Here is a 12,999-nt window from a genome sequence, read left to right as displayed (position 1 = left end):
AACTAATCAATGTAAAGAATGATATTTGACTCAGGATAATATTTTGATTAGCCAAATGTAAAATTACTATATGTTAAAAAAGGAATGCTAATAGTGCCCTGTTTTATCATGGCATTATGTAGTACTGTGATGGACAGCAAATACTTCTCATTTATTAACTTATAAAACAGAATGCACAATTGTGCATGTTATCTTACAGTAAATATTTACTTATGACGATAATTTGATAGTTCCATAACAAAAGAAATATAATATTTGAACAAAAAGCATGCAGTCAGTTTTTCACTTTCTAAATCTTGTGGGCTTGTCTATGAAACTTTTGATACAAAGGTGTGTAAATATTGGGTATAGAATTGTATCAGTTGAATACATCAATTCACCATAAACTAAAGAATACAGAATATGGTTAATTAGGCAATTTGCTCTGTAGTCTTCCCCTCCCTAACACCTTCATTAATCCTCTGGCCACTTCCTTGTTGCGGAGGCTATAGATGAGGGGATTCAGCATAGGAGTAAGGATGGTATAAAAGGCTGACACCATCTTGTCCTGGGTGGGGGAACGGTCAGAAACAGGCCTCATGTATATGAACATGGCTGCTCCATAATACATTCCTACCACCATGAGGTGAGAGGAACAGGTAGCAAAAGCTCTTTGGCGGCCTTCCCCAGACCCCATTTGAATGACAGCTACAATGACCTGAAGGTAGGAAGCAATAATTACTGTTACAGGGAAAAGAAGCATAATTACACAGCAAATAAACATTAACCTTTCAAATAGCAATGTATTAGTGCATGAGAGAGTGAGAAGGGCAGGGACATCACAGAAAAAGTGAGGTATTTCCCGGGCACCACAATATGGGAAGGATAGTGCTACTGCAACAACAATTATACCATCAAGAGAGCCAACAATCCAGGAAGAAAGGACCATAAGATGACAGATTTTCTGGTTCATGAGAATTGAGTATCTTAATGGGTGGCAAATGGCAACATAACGGTCATAGGCCATTACAGCCAACAGGAAACATTCTGCTCCAAGCAGAGACACATATAAAAATATCTGGGCTCCACACCCAGCTAGAGAGATGCACTTCCTGCCAGACAAGTAGTTGAAGGCCATCTTGGGTACAGTGGTGCAGATGAGCATGAGGTCCATGAGGGAGAGTTGGCTGAGGAGGAAGTACATGGGGGTGTGGAGCTGGTTGTCCAGGTAGATGAGGAGAATCATGACAGTGTTTCCCATGATGGCAAATGTGAAGATTCCCAAGACGAGAGAGAAGAGGAAGATGTGGGTGGAACTGTGATTGAAGATTCCCAGGAGGATAAAGTCAAAGTTGAAAGTCTGATTCTCCCATGCCATGATAAATATATTCACTGTAGACAATATAACATGTGAACAGTGCTCAGTACTGTATCACAGAAATATCAAGGACTTCTAGCTTACATCAGCACATCCATGATATTGTCTCTCTATATTAAAAAATAATTTTGCTGAGTATAACTTTTTATAAATTTATATACTAGGAATATTAACGTTTATTGTTAGCCTGATGCGATTTTTAAATATAAAGCACATACACAACACACAGTAAGTTTTTTCATTAGAACTTAGCAGGTTTCCTGGGTGCCTGGGTGGCTCAGTCGGTTGAGCATCTGACTTTGGCTCAGGTCATGATCTTGCAGTTTGTGAGTTTGAGCCCCACGCCAGGTTCTATGCTGACAGCTTCAGAGCCTGGAGCCTGCTTCGGATTCTGTGTCTCCTCCTGTCTCTGCCCCTCCCATGTTCATGTTCTGTCTTTCTCTCTGTCTCTCAATAATAAATAAACATTTTAAAAAAGGAACATAGGAGATTTCCAAAGAGGCATATAATCTAATTTTAGCAACTAGTTAACTAAACTGTAATATGGATTATTCAGAAATACACTGAGTCATAAGAAAACTCATGAATTGCTGAGAAGTCAATGAGATTTTCCATCACATTTTTTCATAGAATTTAACATACCACACTATAATACTAATAAAAATTCTGTCTACCAAAGTGTACAGGGAATCATGTACTAGTGGAAATTATATGGGATTAGTCAAATATCAAGTAACAGAAGACATTGAGAAATCAAGGGTTAGAAGTACCTTAAATAATACTATTGCTAATAATGGTAAGTTGTAGTGGAAGTAGTTCCTCACCAATATGCCCATCTCTTACTCCACCTCTTAAAATGAGGTGTACCCATGAAATATTCTGGTATAGGTCACTTTACTGGAGAAGCAGGTTAGCACATAGTTAAAGAGCATAATTCAAAAGACTCACACTGATGAATGGATAAAGAAGTTGTGGTTTATATATACAATGGAATACTACTTGGCAATGACAAAGAATGAAATATAGCCTTTTGTAGCAATGTGGATGGAACTCGAGATTGTTATGCTAAGTGAAATAAGTCATGCAGAGAAGGACAGTTTCCATGTTTTCACTCCTATGTGGATACTGAGAAACTTGACAGAAGACCATGGGGGAAGGGAAGGGGGAAAAAAAAAAGTTAGAGAGGGAGGGAGCCAAACCATAAGAGACTCTTAAAGACTAAGAATAAACTGAGGGTAGATGGGTAGTGGAAGGGAGGGGAAAGTGAGTGATGGGCACCTGTTGGGAAGAGCACTGGGTGTTGTATGGAAACCAATTTGATAATAAATTTCATATTAAAAATTAATAATAAAAAAGACTCAAACAGATTATTTTTCTGTGTAACCTTAGATAGTTAATTTATCCAAGCCTCATTTTCCACTTAGTAAATTTTGATATTTGTTAATATTGGCATTGTAGGGTGCTATTAAGGCAAATGAGATCACATTTATGATGTACAAACATTACTTTGAATACAGTTTGTGACATATAAGTACTTTTTAAATAAATACTATTGAAGAAAAAGGATATGGCCCTTACTTTATTTTTAGACCATTTTTGTTTGTACGAAATTATTCACTTCTTGGGTGGCTGGGTGGCTCAGTTGGTTAAACATATGACTTTTGATTTCAGTTCAGGTCATAAACTCATAGTCCTGAGATTGAGCCCCATGTCATGAGGTGTCTCTCTCTCCCTGTCTCTCTCTTTCTGCCCCTTCCCCCCACCTCTCTCTCCCTAAATAAACAAATACACAACAAAAAAGAATAATCATTTCCATTTCCTTAGCAAGACTCTTCCAAGGAATTTCTTTGCCTAGACAATAGCATATATTTTATTTTCTATTTTCACACTCATTTCTTTTTCTCTTGCTGCTGTATTCAGTAATCAAGGCATTGACTTCTTTCTTTCTAATGTATGGGCTTTCCTTCTTCTGGGAGTCATTTTGAGAAGTTTGCTAGGCATTTTAGTTCCAGGGTTTGGAAAATGAAAAATTGCCATGTGGTTCTGCCAAATTTACTAAAAATGCATATTTTATTTGAGAACACTTTTAATTTAAAGCATGATATTATTATACATTGTTTTAATGTTTTGTTTGCATGAGCAGGGGAGGGGCAGAAAAAGAGAGGGAGAGAGACAATCCCAAGCAGGCTCTGCACTGCCAGCACAGAGCCTGACTCATGAAACTGTGAGATCATGACCCGAGTGAAAACTAAGTGTCAGTCATTTAACCGACTGAGCCACCCAGAAGCCCATGTTTTGTATTTTTTTTTTTTAACTCTACATCGAACTTTAACAGCTCAGGATGTGTTTTCGGACTTAAAGTTTGAATGATCTAGGTAGGCCACAGGGACATAAGTGAAGCAATCAGTTACCTATTTTGTATTAATTTCTAGCAAAAGCTAGATTACCATATATTCCATGCAAACATTTACAACATATTGCATGCTGCTAAATTATGTTGTTTGTTTTGTTTTGTATTTTTTGCTGCTAAATTATTATTTTTTAAGTTTATTTTTGAGAGAGACAGAGCACTAGAAAGGGAGAGACAGAGATAGAGAAGGAGAGACACAGAATCTGAAACAGTCTCCAGACTCTGAGTTGTCAGCACAGAGCCCAACACAGGGCTCAAACTCACAAGCCATGAGATCATGACCTGAGCTGAAGTCAGTCACTTAACCGACTGAGATACCCAGGTGCCCTTTGGTGCTAAATTATTGATGAAAAGTTGTCCTACCATAACTTTTATGTGTGAAGAAAATATATATAATGTTTTAAAGGAATAGTAATGAAAAAATGTTTATGGCATAAAAATATTGTTGCATACTGATTTTTCATCTTTTAACATCATCAATGAATAGATATATTTTATTCATTGCTATAGCAATGGGGTAGCTGAGATATAATATGACAATATTATGCTGTTGTCTCCTTATATTTGTACCAACTTCTCATGGAAATGAAACATACATATAGAAAGACGAATTGAGTGAATTCATCTTAAATATACCACGGAAGAAATTTTATACGTGTTCAGACTTATGTGACTACCACTCAGATCAAAATATGGACATTTTCCAAAAGATTTCCTTGTAACCTTTCCTAGTCTATCACCCCTGAGATGCAATCTATAGTTTAATAACTATCTCTGAGGCTTATGTTTTGCCTGTTCTTGCTTTCACATAAATATTAGAGCATCTTTACTTTTGTGTGCACAAAAGTAGAACCTCTCACACTCCTAAGTTGATCCACTGCACCTCCGAACTCTTTGGCTCACTGAACACCAACCACGATGGCCTCCTTGTTTCTGGAGCATACTTGTAATGCAATAATCCAGTGAGTTTATACTGGTTGTTCCCTTTAACCATTCTCTATTTTTTACACCAATCCCTCACTATTTTCAGGCTCTTGTCAAAGGCTTTCTGCTTCATAAAACCTTTATGGCTTCTCTCTAAATATCCTGCCTACCCTGACCTGTTTTGTTTTTATTCTGCCTAGTGTCTCCCTCATCTGACATCATAGTAATTTATCTGATTGTTGTCTCTTTCTTCATTAGGATGTAAATTAAATGAATGCAGAGATTTGATGAGTCATGTACAATAGATACTTAGTAAATAAAGACATATTTATTGTAGGAAATGATTGTATTTTTTTTTTAATTTTGTGTTTCAGATGTCTTCCTTCCTGTTCTTATCCTCTCTTGCAAGGGGATGGTGCGGTCTTAAGAGTTCTGTACTGTGTGCTTGCCTAAATGATTTATTAAACTTTATGTTGTAGCTGTGGAAATGGATTGTTGATCTGGGAAGATGAGCATCTAAATGAGAAAAAGCCTTCCTGGGATGTTTGTATTAACTTTAGAAACCTTAGCATCCCAACCCACAAGTAGTCTGATTAATTTAATTCTAAGAGATCTTTGGTCATTTTTTTTCTTTTCTACAAGGTAAGATTTTAAGCAATTGTGCTGTAGTCTTGAATTACACACAGAATGCCAGATTCATTGTCTCTCTCAAGTTGGACCAAAATTTATAACTAGTCTTTAAATTAGGAGATTAGGAGTACCAAAAAATCTACCCAGCCTGAGGAACTCCATGGACCAGGTGGCTTGTTTGGCCTTTGTATTGACTTTGCTGCTTAATTAGAGCCATAACCTGCTATTAAGCCCCAAATCCAACTCACACAGCCAGGATCATCAGAGTAACTGAAAGGTTGCTACCATCCTGCAGTTTACCCTATGTTCAAACCTATAAATCAAATTTCTTTGTAGTAGCTTATAAAAGAGAAATTACTTAACGAAATGTAATCATTTAGCAGTGTGTTGCCCTTGTCCATATTATTATTAAATGACAGGAACTGGCTCTATAATTAGGTCTCATTTGCCATCCCTGTTTCTGCTTATAACTCCATTTGATAATCCCTGTTCACTAAAAAAACTCTGGAATATTTTAGTACTATGCCTCTTCAAGTCTCTTCACATAAGTAAAATAATCTTTGCATTCAGTTCATATCAGAACCCATTGAGGAATAGCAGTTTGGGTACAAGACTAGTTGATTTCTATTACTGTCAGTAGGATTTTGACCAATTTGAGACACAAGTTTGAATTGTTATTTATCAACAGAGAAATGCAATATTTAAGTTTATTAAGTGGAGAGGTGGATCCTGTATAATTTTTTCATGTGTCTTTTTTTATTGCTTTCAGCTGAACGTGAATAAAAGGATACAGGAATATTATGTTTTATTATGTTATATTGTATTAACTCACTTTTTGCCAAAACCACACCACAAAGTCTCATTTCCTTTACTCCTGTCTCACAGGAAGTGAGAGTGAACAATGTTTTATGGCTAAGGCATTTATTTCTAAATAATAAACTCAGACTTCTTCAGGTGAAAGTTATATAAACAAAGCTTTAGTCACTTATATGATATTCAGAATATCTTTTCTTTCAGTTATATAATATATAATGGTTTGATATAGATGTTAGAGGTATGCACTTAATGATGTAATGCAAATTACTTCACTGTACATCTATATCTGTTTTTATCTATATGTATCTGTCTACATATTATACTTTCCTCACAGGTTTGTTAATATCATGAATTGTCATCAAGTATTCATACTTTGGAATAAAAATCCATTGTTTGTCACAAATATCTTTAAAAGCATACGCCACAACTGTAGCTAAGCAGTTAATTATTTTTTTTGTATACTTATACTTACAGCTTAGAAGAAAAATGAAAGGAAATGGGGTGGACAGAGAAGAGGAGGGCAGCCGTATTGGTTAAGTAAAGACAGAGCAAACAACAGAATAATGAAAGACAGTGAATGATGAAGGAAGAATTCCTGGGCTGAAGAAAAACTGAGAGGAACAACGGAGAGAAAAACAAAACAAGAGACTGGGGTCACTGAGCCCAAGTATCTGCATTAGATGAAATGCATTCAACCAATTATTATTATGATCCCACCACCAAACAGACACACAAAAAAAGGCAATACGTTATACATAAAATTACATAGCAAAAGCTGCCCTTACCTCCTGGTAGAAGATTAAACCACTACACACAAAAAGGATTATTGATGCCTTTTGGAAAAGTTCATCGTTACTTTAGGAAAATAAAAATAAAAACATGCATCTTGTTTGTGTCTGCATCCACTGACATTATGTATCATTCTGATTTTCTATTTTTTACTCATCTGAAACAATATTTTTGAATATTCCTCAAAGCACCTTCTGATTATATCACTCTCCTTCTCAAAAGCATTAAATGGATCAAATTTTCTTCAGAACAGACTTTCATGTCCTTATCGATCGTTTGTGAGGAATTGCGGAAAGCCATAAAAGTCTCTATTTCAAGTCATCTGTTCTCCATTTCCTTTTTTTTTTAATTTTTAATGTTTATTTATTTCTGAAAGAGACAGAGTGTGAGCAGGGGAGGGGCAGAGAGAGAGGGAGACAGAATCCAAAGCACACTCCAGGCTCTGAGCTGCCAGCACAGAGACCTACGTGGGGCTGGAACTCATGGACCCGGAGATCATGACCTGAACTGAAGTCGGACGCTTAACTGACTGAACCACCTAGGAGCCCCTGTTCTCCATTTTCCAATACCAACTCTGTGCAAATCCCAAAGATACAACATAAATCTGAGCTTAGTCCCTCTTCAGTAGTTTTTTTTTTTTTTACTCTGAATGTCTTTTCCTTTTCCTTTTACCTTTGTAAATTATATCATATTTGTTTCAAGTTTGAATGCACATGCATTTTTCATTATATTTCTGTTCATTCTGTAGATAAAAGTTGTGTATATATTGTACTTACAAGTGGGTGGCATCTACATCTGTTCTATATAAAAAGCTAATATTATGGACCCTAAGATCAGACAAACATGAGTTTGCAATCTTGCGCTACCTCTAACTCCTATATCATCAGGCAAATTACTTAACTTCTCTGAGATTATTTTATCCCACTGCCCCCATTTGAGAGTTACTGTAAGATAGAATGTGTTAATTCTTATGAATTCCTCATCAAAGTGTCTTTCAGTGCACGTTCTTTAGAGGAACATAACCTTTTGCACACATTTTCTCACACTTTTATTAGATTCTTGCAGTAATTTCCACTGTTACTTACTTACAATTATTTTAAATAAATCAATATTCTGTTTTCCTTATTAGATTGTTGTTTTTTGATTGCTAAGGTATATATTTAAATTTTTCTTATGTAATGAGTTAACAGTAGATGTTTACACACAGGTAGAGTTCATAAGATCCCCATAAGTGATTGAAAACTTGAATAAACTAGATTCACCAGAGTCTTGCAATAGTCCATAGCTAGCATATATTTTATTGCTCTGAGTAATGTCTCACATTTACTTTGCATCATCACTATTATTATTTAATTTAACATTCACAAGTACCTGTATTAAATATAAGAAGCATATTAAGCTAATATTACAAAGAATGTAAAAATATAAGTTGCCTCTCTAGTTAGAGGACTTCAAAATAACAAAACTTTTAATGTATACCTTTTGAAGGAAATGTAGTTCCATCTTACTGAACTTCAGAAGGGCATTTTGAAATATATACCATCTTCCTTGGACTTACCATCTAGATATTTTTAGGAAGACATGGAACTACTTACTAAGTAACTGAAAATGTTTAAATATCTAGAGAAAACTTGTGTAACACATTTTTTTTTTTTTGCTAAGTCATCTGTGATTTCAACCTGTAATCCCTCCAGGTTTTCCAGTCCCTGGTCTTTAATTATAGTAATGTATGCTATCACCTACTTTTTTCTTTTAAGCCTTCATATAAAATGAGTTCTCTATTTTGAAAATGTGATCTTACTGATATTTAAGAAACAAAATAAAATTCAGTTACTTTCTAGATTAATACTATAACCCCCTGCATTTTCCCCTTGTATCTCCTGGCTTATTCATATATTAATGACTCCATTTGCACTCTCCTCTTAAAGTGTTTTTTCTAATAATTTCAAGCTATTTCCATAATATTAACTGACCAAGAGGCAGTTGGTTTCCTGATTTTAAAATAGAGATACTCATTGACATTTGGGGTTTATTACCTCTAAATAGAACTCTGTTAAAATTCACTAGCTGTTTCCAAATTGATAATTCAAGTAGTTTAATGTTGGGAGCCATTTGACTTAAGATGTCTACACTGAAGATCTCAACACAATTTTAACTTCTTCTTTGTCTTTTTATTTTGCTCTCAACTACCCCCCCCCCCTTCTTTTTAATGTTTTTGAACACTTGCCATTGTGGTTACTCTTTCCTGATTCTAGTACTGGTTGTCTTTTCATATTATTCCCAAATACTATGCACTTGGTTAACCTTTCCTCCATGGATAACTAGATTTCCCCAAAATTTCACATTTGTTCCTCTCTTTCTCTTTGGTTCACATGTATGGTCACTGTATCTATATATCTTCAATTAATATTTTTTCTAAAATCCATATGTTACCAAATGCCTGATATTATATTGCTCTGATACTTATTCCTTATCTCATGTTCAATTCTGAACCATTACCTCTGTATGAATCTACTACTCATTTAATATTCACTTCATCTTCAAAGTAACACTCCATTTTGTTAATGGTCGTCCCCTCCTAGAGTTATGTAGGATAGAAACAATATCCAGAAGAAAAATGTCTAGCTTTTCAAAAATATTGACCAACTGTATACAAGAATGCTTGGAATAATTTATATTTTTACTAGCTTTGTGAACAGAAAGAGCATATTCTTTCATTACATTGTCAAAATCATTTGTTACTGCTTTATTGTTATTTTTTAAACTTTTTTGAACTTATTTGTGAGAAATGATCTCTCATTCTTATATTAATATGCATTTTTTTACTGTGTGTATTTGTCTCATGTATTTACTGCCCATCCAGATATACTCTTAAATTAATTGCAATAAACTCATTAATTTATCTCTTGTGAAAGCGAAATAATAAGAATATAATTTCATATATTTTTCCTATTGGTTTTCCAATTTTCACAAAATTATGTTTCGCATTGGACCCTCTTTCTACAGTAATTTATAATGACATTAATATTTACCAAATTTCTTTGCATGAAAATTTATATGTGAAGTCATTACTTAATTTTATTTATTACAGTATTACTTGTTTTTTTTTTCCCCTCTGGCTTAAAAATAATTCTTGATGACATTGAAGATATCATCACTTGTTTGTTTCATATTTACATATGGCTAAGATTTATTTAGAATTGCTTCAAGTTTACCTTCCATCACAAACTACTTCAATCCAGAGGGTTTTTTGTTTTGTTTTGTTTTGTTTTTAATAGTTTTTTGGTTAAGTCACATATTTTAAGAAGCTTGTCATTCATAACTAAAACCAAAGTTTTAGTTATTTTCATTTTTTCTCATTATTTAGATATTTCTGAAACTTTATTTTTATATAAATGGCCATGGCCACAATTTTTGAGTCTTAATATATATGCAAATATAAATTAACTGATACCAGGAGTTTGAACCGAAAGATGCCAATATCAGACCTTGTTCCAAAAGACAATTTACCAAAAAAAAAAAAAAAAAAGTATCTGCCCACCTTCTTTACATCACTTAACATTATTCAGCCTTCAAAATTTTGCTATTATATTGAACAGATTTTTATTTCCTGATTTTTATTTTCTGATTTTTAATTAAATTGATTTTAATTAATTTAATTAATTGATTTTAATTAAATTGATCTCTTTGATAACATATAGAAATGTCTTTTCTTTTTCACTTGGGCTATTTGAGTAACTTTACCTTTTGTTTTCCTTTTCAAATTTTTATTTAAATTATAGTTAATTAACATAACAATGCAATGTTGGTTTAAGGAGTAGAATTCAGTGATTTATCACTTACATATGATATGTATAAGTTTCTTAGGTATTTTATTTTTTCTTCCAGCATTATTGACATATGATTGACAAGTAAAATTGTATGTATTTAAGATGTACAGCATAACTTTTTGATATATGAATATATTATGAAATTGTTACCATAATTAAGCTAATTAACATATCCACACCTTCCATAATTACTTTTTCTTTCTGTTGGTGTGAAAACACTTAAGATCTACAGTCTTAACAAATTTTAAATATACAATAAAATAGCATTAATTACAGTCACCATATGGTGGTACATTACATCTCCAGAACTTGCTTATCCTTCATATCTGAAGCTTTGTACCATTTGACCAACATTTTCCCCATTTTTCCGAGCCTCTGGTAATCACCATTCTCCTTTACGCTTTAAGACTTTGACTTTTTTAACTACCACATATAAGAGAGAACATGCAGTATTTGTCTTTACGTACCTAGTTTATTTTACTTAGCATAATGTCCTCCAGGTTCATCCACAAAAGACAAGATTTCTTCTTATTCTAAGCTGAATATTCCACAGTGTGAAATATACATATACATATATGTATGTATACAAAAACACACACACACAGGCCACATTTTCTTTATTGATTCATCCATTATCCACATAGGTTGTTTCCATATCTTGGGTATTGTGAATATTGTTGCAATGAACATGGAAGTACAGTTATCTCTTTGAGATATTAATTTCAATTCCTTTGGATATTTACCAAACAGTGGGATTGCTGGGTCATATAGTAGTTTTATTTTTAATTATATGAGAAACCACCATACTGTTTTCTATAGTGGCTGCATTATTTTATATTCCCAACAGTAAGAAGCGTTCCAATTTCACAACAACATTACAAACACTTGTTATCTTTTATTTCTTTTTTATTTTTGATATTTATTTATGTATTTAATTAACTAATTTAAATTCAAGTAAGGTAGCATACAGTGTAGTATTGGTTTCAGGTATAGAACCCATTGATTCATCACTTACATATAACACCCAGTGCTCATCCTAACAAGTGCCCTCCTTAACATCATAAAGGTCATATATGGAAGACCCACAGTTAATATAATCCTCAATGGGGAAAAACTGAGAGCTTTTCCCCTAAGTTCAGGAACACAGCAGGGATGCCCACTCTCACCACAATTGTTCACAATAGTACTAGAAGTCCTAATCTCAGCAATAAGACAACAAAGAGAAATGAAATGCATACAAATTGGCAAAGAAAAAGTCAAACTTTCACTCTTTGCATATGACATGATATTCTACATGGAAAACCCAAACAACCCCACCAAAACATTGTTAGAATTGATACGTGAATTCAGCAACATCACAGGATATAAAATCAATGTACAGAAATCGGTTTTATTTCTGTACACATATAATTAAACAACAGAAAGGGAAATCAAAGAATCAATTCCATTTATAATTGCACCAAGTCCCATAAAATACCTAGGTGTAAACCTAACCAAAGAGGTAAAAGATATGTACACTGAAAACTATAGAAACCTTATGAAAGAAATTGAAAAAGACACAAAGAAATGGAAAAACGTTCCATGGACATAGATTGGAAGAACAAATATTTTTAAAATGTCTAAGCTACCCAAAGCAATCTACACATTCAATGAAATCCCTATCAAAATAACACATTCATTCTACACAGAGCTAGAACAAATAATCCTAAAATTTGTATAGAACCAGAAAATACCTTGAATAGCCAATGTAATGTGGAAAAAGAAAACCAAAGCTGGAAGCATCATGATTCTGTAGTTCAGGCTGTAATCATTAAGAGAGTATGGCACTGGCAAAAAAAAAAAAAAAAAATAGATGAATGGAATACAATAGAGAACCCAGAAATGGACCCACAAGTATATGGCCAATTAATTTTAGACAAAGCAGGAAGGAGTATCCAATGGAAAAAAGACAGTCTCTTCACCAAACGGTACTGGGAAAATTGTACAACAACATGCAGAAGAATTAAACTGGACCACTATCTTACATGATACACAAAAATAAATTCAAAATGGATGAAAGACCTAAATGTGACATAGGAAACCATTAAAATACTACAGAAGAACAAAGAAAGCAACCTATTTGATTTCAAGCTCAGCAACTTTTTACTGGACATGTCTATGGAGGCAAGGGAAATAAAACAAAAATGAACTGTTGTGAGGGGCACCTGGGTGGCTCAGTGGGTTAAGCACTGGACTTTGGCTCA

At 33.8% G+C, this 12,999-nt stretch overlaps 1 protein-coding gene across 1 annotated transcript; it reads right to left on the bottom strand.

Annotated features, from left to right (window-relative positions):
• Positions 1-406: 406 nt before the first annotated feature.
• On the bottom strand, positions 407-1,357 carry LOC123597330 (olfactory receptor 2M3-like). The gene has a single exon (XM_045476009.1). It carries the CDS (start codon positions 1,355-1,357, stop codon positions 407-409), a length of 951 nt encoding a protein of 316 aa, XP_045331965.1.
• Positions 1,358-12,999: the final 11,642 nt, after the last annotated feature.

The sequence above is a fragment of the Leopardus geoffroyi genome, chromosome A1, assembly GCF_018350155.1.
Source record: "Leopardus geoffroyi isolate Oge1 chromosome A1, O.geoffroyi_Oge1_pat1.0, whole genome shotgun sequence".
Lineage (NCBI taxonomy): Eukaryota > Metazoa > Chordata > Mammalia > Carnivora > Felidae > Leopardus > Leopardus geoffroyi.
The sequence above is the reverse complement of the archived record's forward strand: the minus strand, read 5'-3'. Positions and strand labels throughout refer to the sequence as shown.

Bases quoted from the DNA above. Each gene is read 5' to 3' on its own strand.
- LOC123597330 (XM_045476009.1), bottom strand. From the start codon at position 1,357: ATGGCATGGGAGAATCAGACTTTCAACTTTGACTTTATCCTCCTGGGA.